Here is a 27,807-nt window from a genome sequence, read left to right on the forward strand (position 1 = left end):
ACGTCCATTCACTCTGGGATACGTTGATCTAATTCCTTTCCAACAGAGGGAACATCCAACTAACAAGGGTTGACATTGCAACAACTTTAACATTAAAATAGTATCCAAAAATAAGTTCACACTTCTTCTTATGCACTTCTTGAGCATGAAATCACGCATTTCTCTTCTGCATGGCTGTGACCATTAGAAATGTCATCTGAGATGGAAAAGTAATTTTAGGACAAAATATGTTAAAAAAAAAACAAAACAACAACAAAAACTCATATGTTATTCGAGAGGTTTAGAGACAAATGTCTAAATAATTATTATCAGCAAGTATTAGCATTATCAATGTTAGTATAGTGATTTTCAAGAGTCATAATATCCGTTTATAAGACGAGCAGACGTCCGGCCTGAAAGACTGTATGAGCACAGTGACACACGGCCGCCCGTGTGGCCACACTAATTATTGTCAGCGGCTGGGAGCGACATGGACACGCAGGGAAACGCAACGTCCTGCCCTTCCACATCTCGAATAGTGGGAGTCATGAACTGCTGCAAGGTGACGCGTCCTCTGATTTCAAACGAAACTTCAACCTAGACACATCGTCTTATTTATGATCATCTCCACCGCCGTCAGACCGCACTAAGCGGGCTTCCTTATCAAACATCGGGCATTGGTTACATCTTGCGCAGCGCTACGGCGAACGGAGCAAGCGGTGGCATCGGCCACTCTGGGGAATGTCGACCGGCCGTCAGTCCTGACATCGGCCTCTTCTGATCTCACGCACCAGGTAGACTACACAGCATTTCACAACACTCTCACCACACAAGCATGCTAGCTGTTTGCATATTTCAGAGCGATCTTCTTCACGTATAGACTCGCGTAACTTTCTCCTCTTTTTTTTTTACAATAAAAACAAACAAACAAAAAAAACCCCAATAAGTGTTCTGTTTCCTAACAAGGTAGTAACAAAGTTCAGATCCCGTTAGCTAGCATTGGTTCGCTTGCAGATGTGTGCTACGTCAACGTCAGTTTATAAGCAAGTAGCCTCACGGAGACGTGAATTAGCATGCTAAGTTAGCTCGTAGACCTGTCTGGCGCAGCAAGTCTCCGCTCATGAGTTCTGGGGTTCACACCAGGGGCATGCGTCCTCAAATTCTCCGAACCAAAATGCGGTGTTTGCTTGGCTTTACGTTTTTCGCCTTGTGGAACGATTGGTTTTGATCGTTTCGAACCAGATGATTAAAGTAGTCATTTTAGCTTGCCAGCGAGCTAATATGTGATACGCAGCGCCAGCAGCATTTGAATGGTTTTGTGCTAAGTTGCTAACCCGTGTTCAGTGACAGATACCTGGCTGTCACCTCCACACACTCGCAATGAGCATGTGGACACCAGCATGGAGCTTCTGCTGCTGCTTCAGCATGATCTGACACTGCATTGCTGCTGTGGTTAACGATACCTACTTATAGAAAAATGTATAATTATCCAATTTAAATATCTTTATTATAATGGACATTTCCTGACTCGCTTTACATACGCACTGCAAACTACAAGGCAGGTTTACATCTGGCTACAACTTTACTGATAGAAACTGAAATGTTGATACCACCAACAGTTGGCACCCTCGTAGATATTAATAATTTTATAGCTAAATAGTGTCATATGGTCGGTGAAGTGTTTACATCCCACACTATTCTCCCTCTTCTCTTCCATGTGTGTGGTCTCAAGTGAACTTCCAGCCTACAGACCTGTTTGCTCAGCCTGTTGAATGCATTCTGGTAATTTTCTACCCTTGAATCTGCTTACAGGGAGGAGATGCTACAGCTTTTCACTCTTGCGTGTGCACACACACACACACACACAAGATTCATACTGTTTGTGTATCTACAATATCCTGGTGAGCTATATATAGCCCCTAACAGAGTTTGCAACTTGATCCAAATTGTCTTTCATGGCCAAAGTACACTGTGTTGCCTTCTACTGGAAGTGAAATATCTCCTAGTTCAGAGGATCTTTTTTCTTACACTGACTTGTTTTATGCCGTAGGTCATTATGCAAGCCTTTAAAAAAAATAAAATAAATATGAAGTTTTTGTCCTCAAGAGATCCCTACAAAAGATGTTATAGTGGATGATGATTCGGTGAAACAGTTAATCTAGTTTGTCAGGCCATATTAGACCAAACACAGTTATGTTGTTTGATCTGTACAATACTCGGCTTGTTACAAACTCCACAAATGTTGTAAGTATTTGTGTATACATCTGTACAAATCACTTGCATAAAAGAAGTGACAGAACAGGTTATAAGGAAGCTTTCTTCCTGACACAATGTGTCATTGTACAATAAATTCCTGCCTCTCTTTATTTTGTTGATTTGAATGAGTATGCGCATAGAAGCCATGCATATGCACACATACTACTTCAGTGTGAATAGAGACAGATTTGGTGAGCTGCTGACAAAGTGTTTGTTATCTGGTTAGGTGATCTGAGAACTTTGGGGTGAGTTACATGGTGAGCTATGAAAGAATAATGGGATACTGAGAACATTTCCACATGACAGAATATACTAAGACTAGACTTTTATAGTGAATAACAGTAAGGTACCAGTCAGTCCCCAATTAAAAGGGTGCGGCCTATGACACTTGTATTATTGTTCCTATTCACAAATGTTTGCTGTACATCTGAAACTTACTGTGCATATTTTTTGCATACATTTTTTGTCGACACACATGAATGCAGTCAGTTGCAAAGAAAACCAGAGCAGGGTATTTAGGCACTTGAGTTTGTTAAGTTAATTATGAACAGTGCCATTTGAACTTAGCTGTGCAACAAACTGAGATCTTGTCCGCATACAGGTCTGGATTACTTGCCAAACAAATTTCATTATTGTTTAAAGTGAGAATGAACAAACAACAGAATTTAATTCTGGATTTCTGCTTAAAGTTCTGCAAAAGGACAGATGTTTAGCTGTGTTTTACAATCATGTAAAAGTCTTTTTATTATGACCTTCATTTTAAATATTTTTTTTCATTCTCTAAATTATTTCTATATATTAATTGCACTTGCTCAAACTAATTGGATAAAGGCTGCTTTAGAATGGTCAAGCAATAACATGCAGTATGACAAATAGGCTAAAAACTAAAATAAAAATAACACCCTCACCAAATTAAATATCATTAGAAGAGCTTGAAATACACTCTAATAAAGAAACTGTTTGAAAGTCAATGCATAACATTTTAATTCACTGCCTGCGGAAAATAACTTGCTCTTATGTGAGTGCTGAATTCTTGTTAAAGCCATTTTTAATTTTTACTGTCTGCTTTAGGAATAAACTGTTGTACGTTATCTTTGTGTTGATCTCATTGAGCTCAGTGTGGTTTTACAGAGTATAACTTTATTCCCTCTAAACATCACATTTTTTGAAGCACACACAAATGCACACATGCTGTCACTGGGATTCTACACCTCAATGCCACATCTTTCACAAATGTTACATTCTTTCTTGTCGTTTATTTTTGTAAGCATGGAATTACTTACTGTTGGTATGCTATTTTGCAAGGATAACATTCTATTAATACCCATTAGTTGTAGTTGTACCTCAGCCAGTAAAGACCAAATATGTAAGCACTTAGATAATATGGAAGTAATTTCCCATCTCATTTATATCATCTGCAGTGAGTAAAAATCTATGTCTATCAATTGTACTTTGCTGTCATACTAGGATCAAATTTTAGTCCTCGTGCTCTCGTGGAACAACAGTCAGAATTGTGGCAAACCCACACATAAACAATGTGTGCATTTTTGGCATTCATTTGAATAATGATGATTTGTGAGCTGTGGGAAAACACAAGACAAAATATCTGATTGGACAGACTGATCGTCTTTTCTTAACCAGACTGTGTATTCAGCTTCATACTGAATAGCTTTTGCCCATCAACCTTCCATTTTCCAGCTTGTTTTGTGCTGTAATGCTTGCCTGCTGCAGTCTGGTCATTCTCCAGATGGATGAGGTGCTTACAGTCTTTTCACCGCATTATGTTGGATCAGGTGTCTCGAAAATAGTCAACAAATTATGTATAATTTGCCAACATTTCATGCGTTGAAAAAAATGGCCCCGGTCTAGAAGACATGCAACATGTCTTCTAGACTAGAGTTTAATATCCATTCTCTAAGTTTGTACACATCCATCACAGGTGGTGTTTCCGTCTCTGCTTCACTAACTTCTTTTGTACAGTTCATCATGTTTCCCTTTCATGTAAAAAACAAAAGGTACGTCTTTGGTCATTTTTTTTTTTTGGACAGTTTTTTCAGTGGTCTCTCTTGTTGCAGGCCCTTCTTACTGCACATCGCCTACTGCTTAGCCTATATTTACTCAGCACCAGTGACATGTTTTGTTGCCACAGCAACCTACCACAGCCCCCCTAGTGGCTGATTTTCATTTTTGTGTTTGTGGATTAAATTCCAAACTGAAAACCTTTTATCAAAAGTTAGTCTTTCAGTCAAATGCTTATCTTTCAGTTTTAGATGCTCAACATTAGCCAGTCCCTGTGCTCTGTGCTTTTGAGGTGGATAAACATTACCATTTGCTTCAGTGTGTAGATAGAATCGTTTGTATTACACAGACTGTCACTTTCCAAAACATAACCCATCTTTTCTGTTTCATTTATCAAGACACTCACCCCTGCTAAGACTGCATAGCTCTTCTACCATAAGTTACTGTCTTGTTTATGTGCAACACCTGAATTTAGATTATTTCACCAGGAAAATAAACACCCACATCTTGGAAAAGTGCTGCATTTTGTGAGCAGATATATAAGGGACACCAGATGGCCTGGTCTCCGAATGTCTGCCATTGAATAACCCATATCACTCATTCACTACATCAGACCAGAAGAATCTTTATCAAATAGATGATGACCTTCAGTAACCTCTTGTAGTGCTTGTGACAGATACATTCCTGCAACACCAGACTGCTGAAAAAGTGAATGTTAGTAAAGGAGAACAAGCATGTGATTGAAGGAACAGGGAAAGGAAAGAAAATTGTTGTGGCAGAACTAATAAAAATCAAGAAAAATGTAGGGCTATTGGGATGACTGTGGTCAATAATCCATGAAAAAATCCGGCCTATTACATTTTTAGCAGTCACACTTGAGTGGTCTGAATAAAAATGGCGAATATGCAGTACATTTTGTTTTATTACTTCTGACTTGGAATAAGTTCCAGTTTCGTGCAACTTTGGCTATGGCTTATTACAGTCTATTACCTCTATGCAAGAAACATTCCCACCACAATACTGCCCAAAACAAAGGGGCCCACCAGGGATTGTACAATACAGTAGTACCTTGAGATAAGAGTCTAATCTGCTCTGTGACTTAGCTCGTAACTCAAACAACTCGTAAGTCAAACAATATTTCCCCATTTGAAATAAAATAATTTCAATACATTCTAGCCTTGTAAAAAAGCCCCAACCTCTTTAAATGATAACATATTTTTATCAACCAATAGACTTACATGCTTTATCAATAATTATATATAAGTTAACGTAAACAATGATTAAGTATGAAAAGAAAAGTACACTCCATTTTTACTCTGAAAGAGAACAAGATCCAGTGTCAACTGACTTATCTATCCAACAAGTCAGAAAGAATGACATGTGTCTCAGTTGATGTTGTATCCATCTACCAACTAGAGGTGGTGTCCCAAAGCACAGCTCATGTCTTGTATGTCAAACACAAATAAGGACAGTGCGACAGCTCGTATCTCAAACTCTTTTTACGAGCAGCTTGTATGTCAAGGTACTGCTGTATTGTAATCCTTAGATTTTTGTGATTTTGACAAAAGCAGGGCAATATGGGTAAAAAATATTATCACAATTTTTTCTTCATTTATCACTTCACATTTTTCTGCCCTTTCCTCCTGGAGACCACATGCCTCACCATAGTCAGAGACCGCATTGCTTGCTAGGGGTCTTCAAAACACAGAGCACACTTCATTACAAACTTAGACGACAAACATTTTGTCTACTGTCAGTCACAAGGAATGGGGATAAGGAGCTGCCCATTTCAGTTGACGGGATCCAGAGGGCACAAGGAATAATAGTTATTCATTCGCCTTACCAAACTGAGATGGCTGAATGATAGGTTATATTAATAGACATCATCCCTGAAGACGAAGTCTATAATGTAGTACAGCTGCCCCATGAAAATGAAAAAAGTCTTGCCTCATGAGTGAAAATCTGTTTTTTATGTTTTTCCAGGACTCCTCACCAAGTATAATACCTGAAAGCAGTTTCAAGCTTGGGAATGATTTTGCATGTAAAGAATTATACCCAAGAATGTCAAGTGGACTAGCAGTGGCAGTCAGAGAGCCTTGAGATTGCAGGAAAGTTGCAATACAGATTGCTCTTAAGCCCTGAGAGATGCTGAAGTTTGACTTCATGGGTACCTTTCTCTGGAGCACCAAGGGAAATTTCTTCTTATTCATTTGAGTATTTGTGGAGTTATATGCCCTGATGAAAGCTTCATTTGATGCAGTATTATTTTGGTTTTCCCTAAATATATCTTATATCAATGTCCTGGTTTGACTCTTTAGAGTATGTAAAATCTCAATGTATTATCTTTGACTTTCTCACCAAATTAACAAGTAGAAGTACATGGTATAATTAATATTCTTTTGTTGCATTTAAGTACTAAAACTGGGATGCACAGCTACTTGAATTTTGTTTTGCTCTTAGGTTAGCTGTCCATTCATCTATCCATGTCACATCTACAGCACAGAGCCTAATCTTTCCTGGCCTGGCTGAGGATCAGCAGTTGCAAAATATAAATTCAGGGTCTTTGGACTTTGTCCAGATCAACCTAACCAGAAGTAAAGAAACACAAAATAGTTATTGTAAAATAACCCGCTGAGTGGTGAATTGTGGTTGCCCAGATTAGACCAAATCAGTTATGAAATGGTGATGAAAGACAGTTGGGGGTATGCACTTGATTCCCAGTTATCCCACAGCAAAGTGTGTGGAAGAGTTGGGGAGGAAATACCTGATTTGTTTCTGTATGAATGAAAGTGCTGATTTTTTTTTTCTGGCTTCCCAATGCATCACAATTGGATCTGCACCAAAATTTAATGGATCTTCCATGGCACATGTTTCATTCTTCTACCAAGTGTCCTAAGAATTCATCCAGAAGATTTAGATTCATTTTGCTCAATACATTACTCAACTAACTGAATGCAAAACTGATAGAGGAAAATATCATAAAATGTCTGAAAGGATAATTTTTATTTAGAAAATATGTAAAACATAGATTGTTGGACATTTTTAATCAAGATAATATTGATGGCTGGATGCCCAATTTACATCAAAAATTTACTGGCAAACCTGAGATTGAGGTAGCCCTTTATATGAAGATATGCAAGAAGTATTCATATTGCGGATACAAATACTTAATACTATTAAAGTTGACTTCCAAATGTTTTATTTTCATCAGGGTTTAATTACGTTCTGACCCTTACGCCATGTCAGTGTTCTGTCAAGTCATATTTTAGAATTAATCTGTACATTTCTCAACAGCATGGCCACCACATTAACTTCCTGCTTCAGCAACACTTGTCTGGTCCATATTGGTTCCTCTTGCACTTCACTAAATGGTGTTTAGTAATGAAGCTATTTTTCACTACCTCTTCATTGTTTTGTAGAGCATAGTTTGCTGTCTGCTTTATATTTTCCATCAGTATTTATATTAAAATATTTCCACACTATTGGAATTGAGTCTCCTCTGGTTACTTAAATACTGTGATTAATGCTACTTACTGTTAAAAAGTGGTATAAAGTGCTGTGTTATCAGAGTAATTTTTAGCAAGCCCCATATTAAACTGTTTGTACTGGTGGATCTTAGTCCAACTGTAATGTGAGGTGTGTGTATCTTCCTTCAAGAACTGTTTATCTAATCTACTTCAAACTTGCTGTGTAAGTGTAAAGCCAAACTATATTCAGTTAGGCTGTGGCATTCTCAATATTATTAAATTTGGAGTCAATGGGCTAACAGAATTTGAGCGAGAGTGGGGGCTTCAGGATTCTGTGACGTCCCGTATGTCCTCACATCTGCAACCAACAGTACCACAAGCCAAGTAAATGGTCCAGTAGTGTTCCGTTAGCTCTGCAATCCTGGACAGGAGCTTTGCAGGAGCACTTAATGTGAAAACAGGACTTAATGGCAGTGACACTTCACAGTACAGAACATATTTCTGATATTAATCACTTGCCAAACTATAACAAATTCCTGTCCCCATGTATGTAATTATGCTCTTAAGAACGGCTAATCTGATTGACTTCTTGGAGCCTACACAAGCACTGAGTGGAATTTTGTTCAGTTTAGATGTGCGTGATACTCCAATAATTTTACGTAGCAACAGCACTCTGAGAAGATTCAGAGAGATGGCCTCAGGGTTCTTTGAATGGAGTTTGCTTGTCCTTAGCCTTGTATGCAGTCATTATGTCAAGAATATTGCAACCAGTACTTCAACAGACCAAGCAAATGCCCCATTCCAAAGGCATGTTTAGTAAGGCCATCACACTTGTGGTAATGATTGATAAAACTGAGTAAGGGCAGGGCACACCTTGCGAGGAAAGTTTTGGTATAATCCTCAGCCGATGTTTGTTTTTTGTTTTTTACAGTCATACATTTTGTGTTAGTCATGGCGTGATAAAGCACATTCAATTTATTCGTTTTGTCTTTGGTAGCATTATGACTGGCGCCATGTGCAAATGCAGTTTATCAAGCAGCTGATGTTAAAAAATGGGCTAATCTTTGTGTAGTTGTGTGCTCCTGCGTCATATTATTCATTCATCAATTAACTGTTGAACACTTTGGTCTTGGTGTTTACGCTTGTCAGTCCACAGAGCATCTCTGTGGCATCTGTGTTGTGGATTTGGCTTCGAGGTTGTTCTGTTGTTGGCCCTGACTACCCAGGGTTCTCTGGGTCTATTAATACCTGCATGTTCTAAAAATACAGGGTGGTGTGTGACCTATTAGAACTAAATAGGAGCTCAACTTTTACTGTAGACACACTGTCATGCCATGAATTCTGACTATTGTAGAGCACAACTTTCTAGAATGATCAAATAACTTTTTGGATTTTATATAACGATTCCCCAGCATTGACTGAGAACATTGGTTGTATATGTACAACAGGACATAAATGGAACAATGACATCCCTCATTGTTGTGTGTGCTTTTTCTCTGCTGGCACTCCATTTATTGTGTACATACTGGACGTCTCTCATTGCCCAGATGTTGTCTTGGGATTGCAAGTTTGACTCCTTGTGTCACATGTTTTTGTTGTTATGAAGATATTAAATGTTCAGACTGATAAATGTTATTATTCTTTAGAAAGTTCTCATTGATACCCTCAGATCAAAATGTTTGAGTATGTTTTAAGAGTATGCTTACCACTGGGTTGCATCAACTTTTCTTTTAACAATGGCAGCATATGTCATTCCCAAACTCATTCAGATATTGGTATTATGTTATTGGACCACTGCCATTAAATTGGCCTCAGTAAGCGGGTTACTGTCTTCAGACATTCATCTTCTATTTCATGATTTGATTTTGAAATGGTCACCCTAACGATAGCAATTCCAACAGCACAGCAATTGTGTCAAGTATAACTTGTAAATAAGAAGAATGTTATTTCACTTTATCGTCACAGCACGGGGATATACTGGTTCATTGACGCGGGCGTATACTGGTTGAAAGATCCTGTATGCATCAATGCCTCAGTTCTGTCATGAGAACTTTATCTAGAAATGGGTATGGTGTATATAAATCAGTGCTGACAAGAAAATAATGGATACAGAGTGCATACATTGAAGTAAATGCATCCTGCAGGTTAATTCCATGTTTATGTGGTTGTGAATGAGATTCATATTTCATCTAATGTCCTTGAAAGTTTTGTTATTATCTGTAAAAACAACAACAACAACAATATTTGAATTAAGTTTTCTTCTCTGCAGTATGAATAAAATGGCAGAGAATCTTAGGACATTAGGAACAATGTTACATTGATGGATAAGGTCATCATTTTGCAAAAGCTCAATTCATCTCACACAAACATACAGAACTGTGGAGACACATTTGGTAAATGAAGTGTCCTCGGGATCCATTTTTCTTGCTTGTTATATTCTGCTTTGTGAAAGGCTGGGATCTTCTTTGCTTTACTCCAGTGTTCCCTACCCTTGGGCGGCAGACTGGTACTGGTCCATGGGTCAATTGGTACCGGGCCGCATGGAGAGAATATATAACTTCCATTATTTAGGTTTTACTTATTATCTGATTCTGGACGATGTTAGGTTTTGAAAGATTACTGGATTCTCTCCGCCACATCCGTCGCTCTTGATGCCTGTCAAGATGAATGCCTTGGTTGCACATGGGACAGCTCCGGCCGGTAAATACAGAATAGATTACTGTTAAATTGAAACTCCTAAAAACTATCTAAACAAACGGGAAACGAACAATGGCACGATATTACGAGGACACTGCTGATAAAGTTGCATACACATTGGATTCACCTTTATTATTACATTTTATTTTGTTGTATTTATCTGCCACGCCGGTCCTTGAAAATATTGTCTAATGTTAAACCGGTCCATAGCACAAAAAAGATTGGGGACCACTGTGTTACTGTATCTAGTGCTTTACCCTTAAAGGAGGCAGTTGGAAGGACTATGAATGACATCCTTGCTTTCATCTAGCTGTTGTATCTTACATGTTTACATTTTCTACTGGTCAGTATGCATTTATCAAGTCATTCTAAGTCATAATTGTTGTTCAGTGTTTTTGGTAAGAAGAGAAATGATAAAAGTGTCCTGTGCTGGTGTTTTTCCTGAACAATTGGTGTCCAAATAATAAATAGGAGTGATAACAGGGCAGTGATGAATGAACTCAGTAGGGATTTGGATATTTTCAAAGTGTATCATCATGTGTTTTTACAGTGTAAACCTGGCTATTAAGTGGATTTAATGTACTCATCCATCAGTGTTTTTCATCGGTTGTAGGGACCCAAAGCTTATTTCTGCTCAACTCGGGTCAGCAATTCCCAAAGACTAGGATGTTTATTGTCAAGTCCATATGGTTTGGTATGGTATTTAAGTACAAAATATAATATATAGACATTGTCATTGACTGTCGTCTATCCTGCATTCAATGGCTCATGGAGAAGCAGAACTTTGCAGCTGCTGGCTTGTTCAGCTTTGCAGTGAGGTCAACAAACAGTCCGTTAAACACAGGGTACGAGAGATTTATTGTTTATTTAATTGTTACAGATCATTTCTCAGCTTTATACTAAAATACTGTACAGTTGTTTGTATACACACAATTATTTGACTCGTCAAAGGCCATGATCATCATCGGAAAGCCAAATGTCATATTGTAAGTTTGAGTACATTTTGGCTTTGAGTTGACAACAGGCAGCCAGTAACCATGGTTGAGGCATTGTATTGAATTTGCATTTATTAAAATGGGTGTCAATAATGTAAGGAAATCTAATCTAAGATCACAGGAAGGATATGATCCTGATATGGGCCTTTAATAAATCACACAGTGCCAAACCAAAAGTACTTTCTTAAACAGAGGCCCTCAAAATGTGTTTTAGAGATGCAGCAGAGAGGCTGGCAGTGTTTGAAGAATGACGCAATGTTGGGGATAGAGACTGTGCCCTGCATCCCTCACTGGCTGGAGATGGAATGACTGCAACATCTCCCCAAATAATGGATCTCACAGATGTGCTCGGGAAAAAAGAAAGGAAGAGACCACCACTCCAAGAGAATCAAGGAGATACTGTATGTGCAGGAAGAAGCCCCCTATTTGTACTTGGAGTCATTTTCCTTGTGATGGAACATTCATTTATCTTGAATACCACTTTTTCCGCTGTCGCTTGTGCAACGCCAGTGCACCACAGAGCCACCTTAAGACAGACAAATACACACACAAACACACACTCACACCTATGGGCAATTTCAGACTGGCCAATTCACCTGAAACGCATGTTTTTGGAGGTGGGAGGAAGCCGAAGAACCCGGAAAGAACCCACGCAGACACTGAGAGAACATGCAAACTCCTCACAGAGCGGGTCGAACCAGGAGCCGCCTTACTGCGCCGCCACTGCACCACCGTGATGCATCTGTTGGAACATTCCAGCTCAATTTTCTTGACAAGGGCGATAAAGGGCGATAAACACAACATCGAAGTGGGAAGTCGGTGCTGTCCGTCAATCGAGATCCTCCCTTCAACCAGAAAAGACTTACTGGCGAGAACAATGAAAGATAGAAAAATAAGCCAGGCCTTACTGTACGGATTCAAATCTTACCCCATTAAAAATTACAGCATGGTATGAAGGCTCCACTAGCTGTACTTTGTTCATGTTACTGACTTAATAGGCTGGAACCTACCTTCTGTTAGTAACTAAATAAAAATCATGAACAATAATTTTAATTTAAATTACTGCAGTTTTGCACAAAGCATATTTCTCTTCAGAATAATATCTGTCTTCCTGTGCAAAGGAAATGTTTTAAAAGAGGCTGAACTTTATAATTTAAAAAATATAAAAGTGCAGTGCCAAGTACCGGCCATTCCTCCAATGAATACTTCACATTCAGGTTCTCTTAACACACTCTTGGCATAGCATACAAATAAAATACATTTTGTTCTCCACAATGACAACATTCAAAAGAGTTGTACACCTACTGTATATACTGAAAACTGTTTTGGCAATAGAGTAATAAATTGAACAGTAATAATTCAGTCATCGGTCATCAAGAGGAGAGGTTAAAGCAGTTCAGATGATCAAGCATGCTGATGTCTGTCATAGGACAATTCACCTTTCCCAGTTTGTGAAATATTTTCCTGCCATATGTCCCACAGTCAAGTCTTAAGTCATATAATGGAAAAGATGATGAAATAGATAAGTGAAGGGGGCCTTGCATGACTTTTAGGGAGGAGTTAAGACAGGCTCTGGGTGGTCAGGAGGTGCTGCCAGATGACTGGACAACTACAGCGAGTACCGTATTTTCCGCACAATAAGGCGCACCTAAAAGCCTAAAATTTTCTCATAAACCCGTGGTGCACCTTATAATCCGATGCGTCTTATAATATTGGTTAAAAACATTATCGCTGAAAAAAAGCTGGCAGTCATGGCCGCCAGTCATGCCGCACTCCGCCACCAGAGGAGCACCCTCACAAGGCACTGGGGCCTACGCCCCCTAACAACTGTAGTCAAGGGGCATCACCGAATTCCCGGCTCTGACTGAGCTGGTCTCAGGTGGTAGAGCAGACTGTAGGAGTACTGCTGATTACGTAGCAAAACATAAGGAACTTTCAACAATTCTATTAAAAAAGTTTGACTGACTGACCGATCTCAGTATTTCCTAACTATTTGGCGTCGGAAGTAACCCACTTTAAACGTAATTGGACTAAAAAATGCCGTTGTTCTGTAATTTGGATTCTAGTGACGGTCCATTCTATTAGTCTGTGGAAACACACGGAGAAACTGGCATAAAGGTGAATTAAAGACCCTCAAACCTGAACTTCCAGCCTTTTCTGAAATTTCAAGAGCAGTCACTGCTAGACAAAGGTGCCAACGGGTGTGCTGCAATTGATTTACAAATGTGGTGGATAGCTCTGGGCGGGCGGCTGAGGGGCGCATTCAGGCTTGTGTATTCTGTTTGCAGCGACGTGCTGTGAGATTCACGGCGGTGAGACACCGACGTTAAAGTCAGTTCTAGGAGTAAAACAGGGTCATATTTGCCAGTAAATTAGCAGCCTGACATTAAAAACTAGTTAAAAAATAGTTTAGGACACACAGCAGCAAATAGCTGCACCTCACCTCCGACTGGACTACCAATCGATTAAAACAATATTTAATTAATAAACGAAGACAAATGTCGGAGCTTAAATATCTGCTTCAAACTTCAAATCAGGAAATAATCCGCTCTGTTCGCACAAACTGCACTCGTAATGAATTTAACCAGTTTTAATGTCAGGTTTTTTAATATGCGTGTTGACTTCTTTCTAAGATGGCAAAGTGATCAAGTGATCAGGTTTCCTTGATGAGGCTCAGAATGGCTTATTGACATAACAATAGGGGCCATTCAAAGGTAGTCAGGAAGTCATGAATGCAATCATGACTGCCTGAGCAACGCGGCTCTATCTAGTGGACGGATTGCGCAACTACAGCCGCTTCAGTTTATCAAATAAATTTTATTTATTTTTTATTGTGTGCGCCTTACAATCCAGTGCACCTTATATATATGAAATAAATTATAAAACAAACAAATCATTGAAGGTGCACCTTATAGTCCAGTGCGCCTTATAGTGCGGAAAATACTGTACTTGGTGTGTCATCTGGAAGGAAAGTAAATAAGGAGACTTGATTATGGAATGAGGAGGTACAGGAATGTATACAGAGAAAAAGGTTAGCGAAGAAGAAGTGAGAAGAGAGTAGACAGGAGTACAGGAGGATGCAGCGTAAGGTGAAGGTAGAGGTAGCAAAGGCCAAACAAGGGGCTTATGGTGACTTGTATGCTAGGTTGGACCAGTAAGGAGGGAGATACTGATCTATACAGGTTGGCAAGACAGAGAGACAGGGATTGGAAGGACATGCAGCAGGTTTAGGGTGATTAAGGATAGGGATGGAAGTCTATTGACAGGAGCCAGTAGTGTGATGGGAAGATGGAAAGAGTACTTTGAAGAGTTGATGAATGTGGAAAATGAGAGAGAACAAAGACTAGAAGAGGTGACAGTTGTCGACCAGGATGTAGCAAAGATTAGTCAGGATGAAGTGAGGAGGGCATTGAAGAGGATGAAGAGTGGAAAGGCAGTTGGTCGTGATTATATACCTGTAGAGGTTTGGAAGTGCCTAGGAGAGGTGGCAGTAGAGTTTCTGACTGGGTTGTTCAACAGGATCTTAGATGGTGAGAAGATCCCTGAGGGATGGAGGAGAAGTGTGCTGGTGCCCATTTTTAAGAACAAGGGAGATGTGCAGAGTTGTGGCAACTACAGAGGAATAAAGCTGATGAGCCATACAATGAAGTTATGGGATAGAGTAGTGGAAGCTAGACTAAGGGCAGAAGTGAGCATTTGTGAGCAGCAGTATGGTTTCTTGCCAAAAAAGAGTACTACAGATGCTTTGAGGATGTTCATGGAGAAGTACAGAGAATGCCAACGGAGCTGCATTGTGTTTTTGTAGATCTGGAGAAAGCTTATGACAGGGTGCCCAGAGAGGAACTTTGGTATTGTATGAGGAAGTCTGGAGTGGCAGAGAAGTATGTTAAAGTGGTGCAGGACATGTATGAGGACTGTAAGACAGTGGTGAGGTGTGCTGTAGGTGTGACAGAGGAGTTCAAGGTGGAGGCAGGACTGTATCAGGGATCAGCTCTGAGCCCCTTCTTGTTCGCTATGGTGATGGACAGGCTGACAGACGAGGTTAGACAGGAATCTCCATGGACTATGATGTTTGCAGAGGACATTGTGATCTGCAGTGAGAGCAGGGAACAGCTGGATGAGAAGCGAGAGAGGTGGAGGTTTGTCCTGGAAAGGAGAGGAATGAAGTTTAAATAATCAAATGCAACCAATAGGATTTTTGATGCCTGTAAAATATAGCACGCGCGCACGCACACACACACACACACACACACACACACACACACACACACACACACACACACACACACACACACACACACACACACACACACACCTTTCACAGGGAAAGTCTGTTTTTGGGAGATGCAACAAAAACTGTTAACAATTGACTAATTAAAAACTGCTCTTAACAGAAGTACCATGTCTAGTTTCTATTGTTAAAGGACAAAGACTAACAGTCAGTAATACTAAACTATCCATTAAGGGACCATTACTGTGAAGTGTAATACATCAATTTTCAGATTGGTGTATTACAATGCTTAAGTCTACTCCAAAGCCTCTGAAATAAACATTATTTAAAGTCGCTGTGTTGCTCCTTCTGTCTTAATTATAGACTCCTTGCTCATGGCATGGCTTGGGTCTCAAGACAGCGGCGCAGCGTGTCATGCCGATGAGCGACGCTCGTCTCGGGGGTGTGTGTGGGGATACCCCCCACAGGGGTGGGTCCGGGGGGCCTCCCCTGGGAAATCTTTTAGAAAATGGGGTTTTCCTGCATTCGTAGGGCAAAATCTTCTGTTCAGTTTACCTACAAAAATACACTCAAGTCAACAGTTCAAGGTGAACTATCTTTATTTCTATCCTACTTTATGCAGGTATAAATGTGAGATTCAACAGTTGAAAACCTGTATTCACTATGTGAAGATACAGTCATACAAGATATTACTCAATATTTACTTTTAAGTTTTACTTGGACTAGAAGACATTTTAACTTTGACTTAGACCCTTTGATTTCAATACTTTTGATTCTTGGCAAGATATGAGACATAGCACAAATTAAAAGTCTGAATGTCACTTCAACTTTGACAGATATATGGGAAGATCATCCACTCCTACCCCCTCTCACTTCGGCTATTTCCGTTGGCATGTGTGCCGCCTAGCGAGAGAAAAAGTTTGTTTTCTTAAGTTATCGCTCGGGGATTTTCACGAGTCCAAAAAAGTTGTAAGTTTTAGCCTTTTTTTTCCTAAAAATAAGAACACCACTGTGGCTACACAGGCTAAAAACCTTGTAGCCTCTCTGGAATTTACTTCGTCTATGGCGTAGTGGCGATCGGCTAGCGCAACCCCAGTCTATACTGGTACTCATTTCTGATATGCCTATCTTTTCTTAGCTGTCCACTTGAAGGACATTGTCTCACCATGATTAGTGTGCCTCCACTTGGTATTGAACAAAGTGAGTGAGTCACACTTTGTCAACAGGAGTGACGACTGACTGTCTCTGTTTGAGTTAATGAGTGATGGAGTCCTCTGCCAGTGAACAAGGCATCTTTCTGTCTTGAACTCAGACTGTTAGTTAATGACTAATTAGAGCATTGTGTTTATCATTACCTGTCAAGGTGAGTGAGTGGTGCATACAGAAGGTTATGTTGGAGTGTAACAGCTGACCTGACTGACATCATCCTCAGTGGTAAGATAGCGTAATGGACCAGGAGTGGAAACCTGTAAATGTTGTCAGCATTATGTCTGTTGAATATCTCATCTAGATGTTTTGAACAAACTGTGATAGCTCCTCTCACCAGCTATTGTTCACCAGTGGAAAGATCATGTTGAGACCAGAAAATACTGTGCTAAAGAACTGTTTACTGATACACCTTACCAGATTTTGGAGGGTAAACGATGAGAAAGCTTCAGTATATTCAGTTCATAGACTGCAGACAACACAGACCAACACAGTGCACACCCTGCTTGCAAAGGTTTATTGACACAGGCAGGTGGCCATGTCAAGAGGGCATCAGCTTGCAGCTATGGACTTGAACCCGGAATGAAGGCTCAAGTACTGGGACGTGTCTTTCATTCTTAATATTGAGCTTCAATCCTGTTCAGTCTCACCTCTCTGTAATAAACATGAAAAACTTAAATAACACTGCCAGACTCTTGATGTTTGGTGGTGTGACCAAGTAGACTTGATCTAAACTGTACAAAAGCAGTTAATGAGTTTTTGTCTGTTAATGCCGAAGGTCAAAGGGCAAAACTGTGAGAATGATTCTCTGAGTGAAGGAGAGAAGCAGGTATTGCCACAGACAGTGTTGTGGAATGTGTGGTGGAGTTTTGTGGTTTGCACAGTGTTTGGTAGGGGGAGGGTCTAAAAACATTGTTGAGCTACATCTAATCCCTCCCCAAACTCAATGACAGTGTTTTCTCTCTTTCCCTTAAAGGAACAGTTACCTCAGTTTTTTTTTTGTCCTAGGTCCTAGGCTACTGTACTCCTACAATACCCTCTCTTTTTATCATCTACTATGAAGTTGTAGGTGAAGTATTGTACAAAGGTAGAGAATGTACACTAACAGTGTTGACTGGTTGCTCGATATCTGGTTCCACTTACAGTATTGTTCTCTTGGTGTTCCCCAGGTCTCAGTGAAGTGTCCTGGAGTGCAGATGACAGACTATCACGTGAGCCTTTGGGTGAGATGAGGTGAGTGAATACTGGCTGATAATTTTGGTTTAGATATCTGACTTGGATGTATGACTAATCATTTCCGCTGTACAAGCTCAATGTAAGTTTTCTTGTGTTTAAAGCGAAACTTTAAATGTGCTTCTAATTAGCTTGCATGTCCAAATTTGTGTTTGTACAATGTTAGATTTGTGTCACTCCTAGATCAAGAGGAATTCTTTGAAATTATCTTGCAACTTTTGGTCCATCAACATTTTGTCTGAATTACTAATGAGCAATATTTTTCTTTCTTCCCCCCAGTGTCGCTTTTCAGCAATGTGAGCTCTACTGACTAACAGTCACATCTATTATTCCTGCCAGACCTCCACCAATCGATCAAATGCTCCAGGACAAAAAACTGGCCAATCATGGCAAGCAGGTTACCAATGACAGCCGATCTGAAATACCCAACATAAACCAGCAGGGTCAGCAGCAACAGAGAGCTGCTAGTCACCTTGGTCAAAAGGGTGTGAGTGCCAGGAACTATGGTGTAAAAACCAACCAGATATCCCCTGGCAACTCTGGGATGAAGGCTGTCAGCCAATCAGCGAGCAGTGTGGGAGGGATGCTGAAAAACAAATCCAAGCGGGAGCGGAGCATCTCCCCCGACTCTGTTGAATCAAGAAATGCCATTCCTCCAGCCCTGGAGACAGATGCCAAAGGAGGTAAGGCCAGCATTCACAGAGGAAATTGTGTCAGCACATGGGACATAGAGAGTATGTCTCTGTTCTAAGTTGCAGAAGTTCACTTCCTTTAACTTCCTATCAGCAAAATCTTAACCCAAAATACAAGATTAGAAGCACTCACCTCCTCCACAGCAGGAAGTGAATGTAAGGACAGAGAGGACAGAAAAACTTGCTTTCTTTTTTGCTGAAAAGCCCTGACCTTTCAGTGAAGCATTACAATTTCCCCTTGACTTTTGATAACATGTCATTCATGCTTTGCAGTGACGTGGGTCACACTGAAACATGTTACAACTTGGGGAAAATTTACTAATGATTTACATGTTTTACATGTTATTAAAAGAATAGATATGGAGTGGGTGGGAAGACTGAAAGACCTTTTTGTGTTGCCGTTTGACATTTCTGTTTATTTCAGTACAGCGTGTGATGTGCATTTGTTTTCTGTTGATTGTTTTAGTGGTCACATGAGCGATTCGCTGCAGATGGCAATAATCTGATTTTTGTGAAAGTCATCAGGGCTTGCAGTACATGACTTAAAACTCCTTTAAGCACGCGCGCACACACACACACACACACATACACACGCGCGCACACACACACTCCAATCTGCCTCTTTCTTTCTCATTCCCTGTGATTGCATTTAATTATGCAGAAACTCAAACGTACATTGAAATGAAACACAAGCCTCCCATCTTGTTTTTTCCTATCACTCAACCATCAAACAAACAAAATCTTGACAGTGACAATTATTTTTCAGACGGCATTAGATTTGGCTCAGCTGTTGAAGTCAGGTTGAGATAAACCAGCTACTAGCAAAATATTGAAGAAGAGGTCTTTGTGCTGTTTTTCTCTATTGAAGTAGCAGTCCTCCATCTGTCCTCTGTATTGTTGCTGCAAACTTCCTTCGTTACTTACTGTACGTTCACAGCCTTCATAGCTTGTGGTTACCCAGGGTCATGTGATGTGTGTATTGGAAGGAAATTTTATACCACAAAGTCAATAAGATGTTGAGTAACCTGGAAAATTTTCACTTGTTTATAGAGATTCTATATGTGTCTGTAATCAGGGATATTCTTGTTTCTTTTCCCTTTGGGGATTGAAATCACCCTATATTATCTGTCAGAAAAGGTTCCTGCTTCTTCCACTGCAGGTTATCTTTTGAAAATGTTAAAGCTTCCTCATACTTCTTTTAGTGTCTTCAGCCCAATAGCAGGAGTAACATTCACAAAATTCCAATTGCACCATATTTGCATGCCAAGTGTAGGATCTTCCAAACATTTCTTAAGCAGACATGACTTGCTTGGATAATTCTGATTGTACAGTATTTGCGAAACAATGAAAATGGAACATTGTTTAATTTTTACTTGTGGATCCTTTTGATAATCATATCAGCTGTTACCAGGCTGAAAATATACTGTTTTGATATAGGTGTGGGGAACTCCAGTCACCTGACTTGTCTTGATTATGACTCCACTTGAAATTTGAGAACTTGAGATTTGACCTGACTGCAAAATTGTATTCATGATTTGAGGCTTGTCTCAGATTTTAAAAAAATGACTTGTCAATTTCATCCATAGAGAACAGTCATACATCTGGCTTGAGAAAATATAGTGGTGACTTTTTGATCAGTTGAATTGGTATCCGTAAATGGTTAGAAATTTGTAGCAATGGTATTGGCCTTTGAAAGGTCAGTCAAAGGATAGTGCTCATCAAAGTGCTAATGTGTATATATTCTGCAGAGGGAGTCATGCGCAGTAAACGACGCTGTGTTCTGGAAAAGAAACAACCATACAGCGGAGATGAGTGGTGCTCTGGACCTGACACAGAGGAAGATGAAGACAAGTTAAACACTGCCACTCATCGTGAGTCTTCCACCTCCAGAGACAGGGAAACACATTGACAGTTGTTGTTGTCTGAATGATACATGGTCCTTGCTAACAATAGTGACATTGTAACCACAGCTGTGAAGGCCGTATGACTTGAAGGCCACGTATCAATTGTATTTTCTGACAAAACAACAGGTTAAAGCTATGAAATATCCACCGGTGTTTTCAGATCCTTCACACATTAAAAGGAAAAAGATGGCAGCTGTGCAGCAGTACTATATTACCCCTTCCCCTAATGTGATTTAACATGGTTTTTAGCTCCATCTAGTGTCAAATTGTATCATCAAAGGTGTGCTGATGGTAAAATTTTAGTCCAGGATATCATGCGTCCTTGCGTCTTTGACGCACATTTTTTGACAGGGACGCACGATCGTCAGACGGCGTGCAACCCTGGGATGTAAGCTTTAAATTCTCTTCCATTCATCAAAAATACAATATTCACAAATTTTCCATTTCTCCACTTAAATTTTGAACCCGGAAATCACCATAATGTTTTGATATCATGAGAGTTTCTCGTCACGAGACTCACCTGTGTGATTCTGCCTTATTAAAATCGACCAAACAGTCACACGACGTCTGCTCATTTTACACGGTGCAGTGAGAGCAAGGAGTTAGACCCTCCATAGCAATCTTAAGCTGTCGCTAATGCTTGGGAGAGTCCTGTTGGGTTTCTCTGTTAAAGCGCTTTGAAATGTCTGCTGATGTGATTAAGCGCTATACAGATAAAGGTTGATTGATTAACTATCACCATGCCTCTGAAAAAGTTGGAGAAAAAGCAAGTAACAATGAGTGCTTTCTTCAATAAAAAACAATCAAAAGTTAATGAAGAGGACGAAGACGAAGGTTGCTCCGGGGTTATGGTCTGGGTAGACCCCGGCTTCGTGAATTTGGTCCTGGTGAATAATGCATCGGGGTTTCCCACACGACAACGTGAGGTCCCTCACAATCAAAGAATATAAACCGCTATGTTTGACGAAGCCAAAACTGCTCCGTAAGTGAGAGACATGGACAAATGTGAAGACCGGAGGTAACTCGGCTAGCGGCCTGAACTTCCGGGTAGACACCGGAAGTGTGACAGCGTGAGGTTTTCAAGTGAGCTTTTTCAAAAATATAGGTGGGGAGAAAATCTTTTCTTCTTGTCACTGAAACAGTTTTGAAAACTCAATCCTTGCGTATGCTTCTACTGTCTATTCTACTTTTGTGATGCATGAACGTCACGTTGGGATACACACATTTTTCTTGAAGCGCATCCTAGAGATGCACTACTTTCTTGAGGTAAAATGAACTCTGGGATACCACTTAAGGGAAATTATAGCCATCATTCTGTTGACAGGTCCTATCCAGGTTCTTACTGATTGCCTGTCTGCAGCCACCATGTCTCAATCTGGGGGTCCTGTAATTGGATGTGGAGTGGGACCAGGGCTGAAAACAGAAGCACCTCAGCCGTCACAGCAAGTATTTTATGTCTTCACAACCAGCCTTGCCAACAGGTGAGAACAAATCGTGGACCTTACAGATATGTGATTATATGCATACATTATTTACGAAATCATCATGTATGTAGTTAATTATGTTGCTGACATGATAATTCTAATAACTCTTATTATTGTTTGGCAGTGCTGCAGAGGCAGTAATGAAAGGACAGACTGATTCCATCCTTATATTTCACCAGCAAAACGTTCCATGCTCCAAGTTGGGTCAGGTAAGACATCTATAGCTCAGTTGCAAATTGAACAAAATGTCAAAGTACTCATTTTCACCACAGTGAAAGATTCAATGACAATCTGATTGTAAAACACATGTTTTGCTTTGGTAGATGAAGACTATGAAATGTAGAATATAATAATGTTCATCAACACTATTGTTCCAATTGGTATTTGAAATAACAATCTTCTGCTGAATTCAAATTATAGCATTTTAATTGCTAGAAATTCTGTGTCTCATGTTTTTGCCACAGATCCACCCATCAGGGAAACTTCCAAATGTATCTGAAAAGGTAAATCCAGGCAGTTCTCCACCTGCAGGCACCCCTAAATCCCAAAGTGGAACTCCTCGGCCAGCCTCGGTAGGAGTCGGAGGCTCAATGCATTCTGTAGGGACACCTTCATCAACCGGACACTCTGATAATGAATCCTCTCAAACTAGACCTGGCATAGCCACCAGCAATAACGGCATCATTGCCATTAGGTCAGAGGAAGGGAATGCAGCTACGCGGGCAGACTTAATTGCAAGAACTGGAGATGCAGAGACTGCAGGAACTATGACTCATCCTGTTTCATCGCTTTCTCCCACAGGGAGTCCCTCAATCCTATCTGCACACCTACAAAGTGAAACGGGTCAAAGAAATGGCCCAGGGAGTGCCGATGGTCTTTCAAAAGAGCAGCTGGAACACAGAGAGCGCTCTTTGCAGACACTGAGAGATATAGAGAGGCTGCTTCTGCGAAGTGGGCCAAATGGAGGCCCTGGAGACACAGGAGGTCCCAATAACACTGCTAGTAATAACTCATCCAGCCTAAATAACAATAACAATACAGATAGAAGTGGCATTCTAGAGGACGGTGATAATGGTACTAATAATTCTAGAAACTGCAGTAGTGGTAATATGCTATCATCAGGCTTACCTGGGATGGCGGGGATGAAGAGATATGAAGAACCCCTCCAGTCAATTATTACTCATACTCAGTCTCTTCATACTCCATCTCTTGGTGGACCTACCCTTGACAGCCCACAAATGGATTCCCACCAATACTTATCACAACACCCCCATCACCAGATATCTTCCCCTGGGGTTGACATGGGTCAATTACTGGGAGCAGAAGGTTTGTCTGCAGAGCAAATAGCATGGAGAAAACTTCAAGAAGAATACTACCTTGAGAAAAGACGGCAACAGGAAATTCAACCTCACACACATCCCCAGCACTTTAGAATTATGAGTGAGATGGGAATGCATGGAGGTCCTATGATTATGCGAGGACCTCCTCCTCCCTACCACAGCAAACCCGGTGATCAGCAGTGGGGTCCTGGTAATATGATGGGAGGTGGAATGGGTGGAAATGCACGAATGATAGACATGCACCAAGATGGACCTCGTGGCCCAAGGTTTCTGGGACAGATGCAGAGAGGGGTAGGAGGTGCTTTTCCTGGTATTGCAGGGGGCGTTTTAACAGTAGATGGTCTAGGACCTCAAAAGCCCAATAGGCCAGGGATGATATGGCTAGATGATATGCCAAATAACATTGGTAGTGGAGGTCCCTTTCATGGCTGCTATCCTGGTGGACCTCTGCAGAACCTGCAAGGTGACCCAGACTTTCGTATTATGGAGAAACTACAAATGCAGCGCCTTCCTAGGTTTGAATTTGACAGATTAACTAAACAACAGCAACAAGAAAGCCTGGGCTCAAGGATTATGGATAGTCCTGGGGCCCCAGATTTAACTAATTTGGGAATGGGTCCTGGTCCACCTTCCTCTAGAGCTGATCCTATGGATTTTCGTGGCTCAAGAGAGATGATTGAATCTCCTGGACGAGGTCCTCAGATGAGAGACTTGGTGAATTCTCCTTTGGGGAGCCTTGCCATGAACATGAACCCACAGATGAATGTTCAGCAGCAGCAGCAGATTGTGCTATCTCAAAAGTTACGAGGAGGTCCTGCAGGAGGTAGCCCTTTATGTGATATGTTTAGCCCTGGAGAGATCTCACGGATCAGGGCCACACAGAATGTCAGAGGAGGAAATAAGGGAATGTTCCCAGGACCTGATGGCCTCTTCCACTTTTCCAATCTAGGACCTTTCTCTGGGGGACAGGTTGAAGGGCCTTATCAACAATCCGACCATGAGATGTTTGGGTCCGACCAGCAAGAACTTAGTCAAATGAGAGCTTTGTCTCGGTTAAGTCAGGTGCCTATGACTGGAGGCCTCAGGGAAACAGACCTCAGTCCTAGGCACCCTTCTGACCTGTCAATCAATGTCAACACCCTGACTTCCCCCTTAGTGCCTCCTCTTCGGCTCAAATCTCCATGCCTCAACCAAGAGCCATCTCCTCTTCTAGCGTCCCCCTCTGCTCCAGGACTGAAGTCACCATCACAAATCTCCTCTGCTGGACATCATCCTCCTCTTCCCCCTGCATCTGGTGCTGGGACGCCTTCCTCTTCTTCCATGAAATCCCCCCAGGTACTGGGGTCCACCAATCTTGTTTTGCACTCTCCATCTGCCTCTCCAGGGCACCTGAAGTCCCCAGCCATGGGTGCACGTTCTCCAGGGTGGGCATCTCCAAAAACAGCTCTCCAAAGTCCTGGTGGTCCACCCAATGGAAAGCTGATGGGCAATGGAAGAAGTAGTTCTACTGAGACAGGTACATTCATATCATGTCAAAATGAAGAACCATCATCTTCATTAATGATGATGGTTCATCATTAATGCTGTTCCTTGTAATTAAGTGGCATTAATCTTATTTATGTTCTTTTCAGGCCAATCTCTTCCTCCCAGGAGTTCCAACTCCACTCCCATCAGCCAGCCAGGATCTATGAATCCTAGTATGCCATTTGCATCTGCTCCCAGTACCCTTCCATCTCAGAATCCTCTATCTCTCATCATGTCTCAGATGTCCAAATATGCCATGCCCAGTTCTACTCCTCTCTACCATGATGCAATCAAAACAATTGCCACTTCTGATGATGAGATGCTACCAGATCGACCGCTTCTGGCTGGTGTCAGCATTGGAGGTAGGAAAACAGAAACATATTGTCAGACAGAAAAACACTTAAATAATTGGGTAATATGTATTACTTTTCAACCCAAACTCTCATACTTAAAAATACTTTCTGAAAACCATGAAAAAATTTACCTCCAATAAATAATTTATTTTTCACATGTCATCATGATTTGTCACCAGGAAACATGGGAAACCCCCAAACTTCCGAGATCTCCATTGGGCCCCATAGTGATCCACAAAGTCCCATGGGTATTGTAAGCCAAGGCCAGCAGCACCTGCCTCATGAGGCCCCAGGGGCAGTGCTTTCTTCTCCAAACAACATTGGCATGTCTGCCATGAATTCTGCCATGATGGGAGGATGTCCACCCGAGGGAATCGGGCGTTGCAATGCTTCACCAGTGTCTCAGAACCAAATGACAGGATTTCCTCGCATCCAGCAACCACCACATGGACCCATGCACTCACCTGTTGGAGGAAGGTTACAGAACTTTCCTCAGCCTAACGAGAATCTTCTTCCACCACAGCAGTTGCATCTGCTTAGCAAAGGTCCTGCCCTCCAACGTCCTTCCCATCCCTCAGACTCATTTGCCTCTTTGCCCATTGGGGATGGCCCAGATCTACGCGATGTCATACGACACAGTCACACGGGGATCCCTGAGTTTGATCTGTCCCGCATCATTCCCTCTGATAAGCCTAGTAGCACTCTTCAGTATTTTCCAAAGAGTGAGCCACATCAAAATCCACATCAGGGACCATCCCAGCAACCTACTCCACAGCAGCTCCTCAAACAGCTGCCTTCTTCTGGTCCTCCACACAGCAGTGGAAGTTCAGCCAACCCCCACTTGGCAAACTTACAAAATATGATGGCTGAACAGCAGCTGCCACCTCACCCCACCCACGGTGTAATACGCCAAAGTGTAGGCATTCCACATGGGGGCTCAAGGTCTATGGTTCCTGGTGGAGGTGTGGGTTCCATGTGCCCTCCAGGACATATGTTGACAAGGACAGGCATGATGCCTCAGCAGCAATTCCAGCAACAGCAAGCAATGATGGCCAACAGCCTTCTTCACCATCCTTCTAATCCATATCCTGGCATGATGTCCTCACAGCAACACCCACACAATTTGATGGCACAACAGAACATTATGATGATGCAAACCAAGCAGCGAAGTATATCTGGAGATCCTTTTGGCCCCCAGGGTGCTCTCATCTCCCCTCAAGGTCCCATGATGGCATCTTCTCATCCACAGTCTGGTATGATGGGACCCCAATCACTCAGACAGCGTGGAATGTCTCTGGATAGCCCCATTGGTTATGCCTCTGGAGGAATGGCCAATATGCCATTCTGATCCAGCCTACATTAACTGTAAAATGAAATTCATTTCTAGTAGGTTACTTTTACATTGTGTTAAAGTCTTTCTTTAATGTTATTCAGATAGTTATTTGAAAAGAGGAACTGTAAAAATCAACAATTTCAGATTACGATATAAAGTATTGATTATTTAAAAGCACTGTTATATGGTTCAATATCTGAAGCCATTTCCTAAAATACTGTATAAAATGTATATTTAAAAAACGTGTTTTGATATTTTGTTTGAATGTTTTAATATAATTTCTTCCACATCAAATATTGTTCTTATACACACACACACATACACACACACACACACACACACACACACACACACACACACGTGTATATTGATCTACGTACTGGTATACCTATGCTTACGTCTTTTCGAGTTACGTCATTTCTCAATTATACGTCAGTTTTCAAAAAAACATGGACAGATAATCAAGTTTACATCATTTTACTCGACATAGATAATAATTCCTGTCTTTGTATCATAACCTTAAAGGCTTTTTCTTTATTGTTCATTCATAAATAAAGCTTCCACAGTGATGGTAAACATTGCCGAATTAAATTGAAACATTTTTCTACTCTAGTAAAAAAATATGTGTTTAAGCTTAAAATAGATTCGTAACCACATATTATTGAAAATGCATTCATAAAGTACAATACAGAACTGGAAATGATTATTTTTGGTTTAACCTGGAGTCAAGCTAATTTGACATACTGTACGTTTTCTCGACCTATGTTGTGTCGTCTGAAACCAATTAATGACGTATGGTGAGGTATACCTGTATATAGTATATTGTGTGTGTATATGTACACACACACACACACACACACACAATGCTGTATATACCATGCAGTTGTGCTTGTTTGCAGTCGTCCTGCTTAAATGTGTTTTAATATAAGTCTGAAAATATAATATTGATCTCTAATTGTAATATGATTTTGGCTGTTGTGTCATCAATTATTGTTTGAGAACAAGGGGAGGCTTTATTTAGATACATGTTTTATATATTTTATGGGGTTAGTTTGTCATGGTCACTCAGTCATACCATGAGTTTCAAACTGTCT

At 40.8% G+C, this 27,807-nt stretch overlaps 1 protein-coding gene across 4 annotated transcripts; it reads left to right on the forward strand.

Annotated features, from left to right (window-relative positions):
* Window positions 1-428: 428 nt before the first annotated feature.
* bcl9l (bcl9 like) lies at window positions 429-27,679 on the forward strand. Of its 4 annotated transcripts, none has more exons than XM_068317536.1 (9): window positions 429-773; window positions 18,020-18,083; window positions 18,363-18,766; window positions 20,524-20,646; window positions 22,004-22,160; window positions 22,288-22,372; window positions 22,628-25,019; window positions 25,135-25,389; window positions 25,560-27,679. In XM_068317536.1, exons 3-9 carry the CDS (start codon window positions 18,442-18,444, stop codon window positions 26,726-26,728), a joined length of 4,506 nt encoding a protein of 1,501 aa, XP_068173637.1. In that variant the 5' UTR covers window positions 429-773; window positions 18,020-18,083; window positions 18,363-18,441; the 3' UTR covers window positions 26,729-27,679. The 4 variants fall into 4 exon arrangements, with proteins under 4 accessions (XP_068173637.1, XP_068173640.1, XP_068173641.1 ...); XM_068317539.1 differs by having other exon boundaries at window positions 22,040-22,160; XM_068317537.1 differs by lacking the exon at window positions 429-773 and adding an exon at window positions 1,740-1,761.
* The last annotated feature ends 128 nt before the right edge of the window (window positions 27,680-27,807 follow it).

Source organism: Antennarius striatus, chromosome 6 (genome assembly GCF_040054535.1).
Source record: "Antennarius striatus isolate MH-2024 chromosome 6, ASM4005453v1, whole genome shotgun sequence".
Lineage (NCBI taxonomy): Eukaryota > Metazoa > Chordata > Actinopteri > Lophiiformes > Antennariidae > Antennarius > Antennarius striatus.

Coding starts and splice junctions, on each gene's coding strand:
- bcl9l (XM_068317536.1), top strand. CDS start 18,442: ATGCTCCAGGACAAAAAACTGGCCAATCATGGCAAGCAGGTTACCAAT. Junction 22,161..22,287: donor ACAACCAGCCTTGCCAACAG/GTGAGAACAAAT, acceptor ATTGTTTGGCAG/TGCTGCAGAGGCAGTAATGA. Junction 25,390..25,559: donor GGCTGGTGTCAGCATTGGAG/GTAGGAAAACAG, acceptor ATTTGTCACCAG/GAAACATGGGAAACCCCCAA.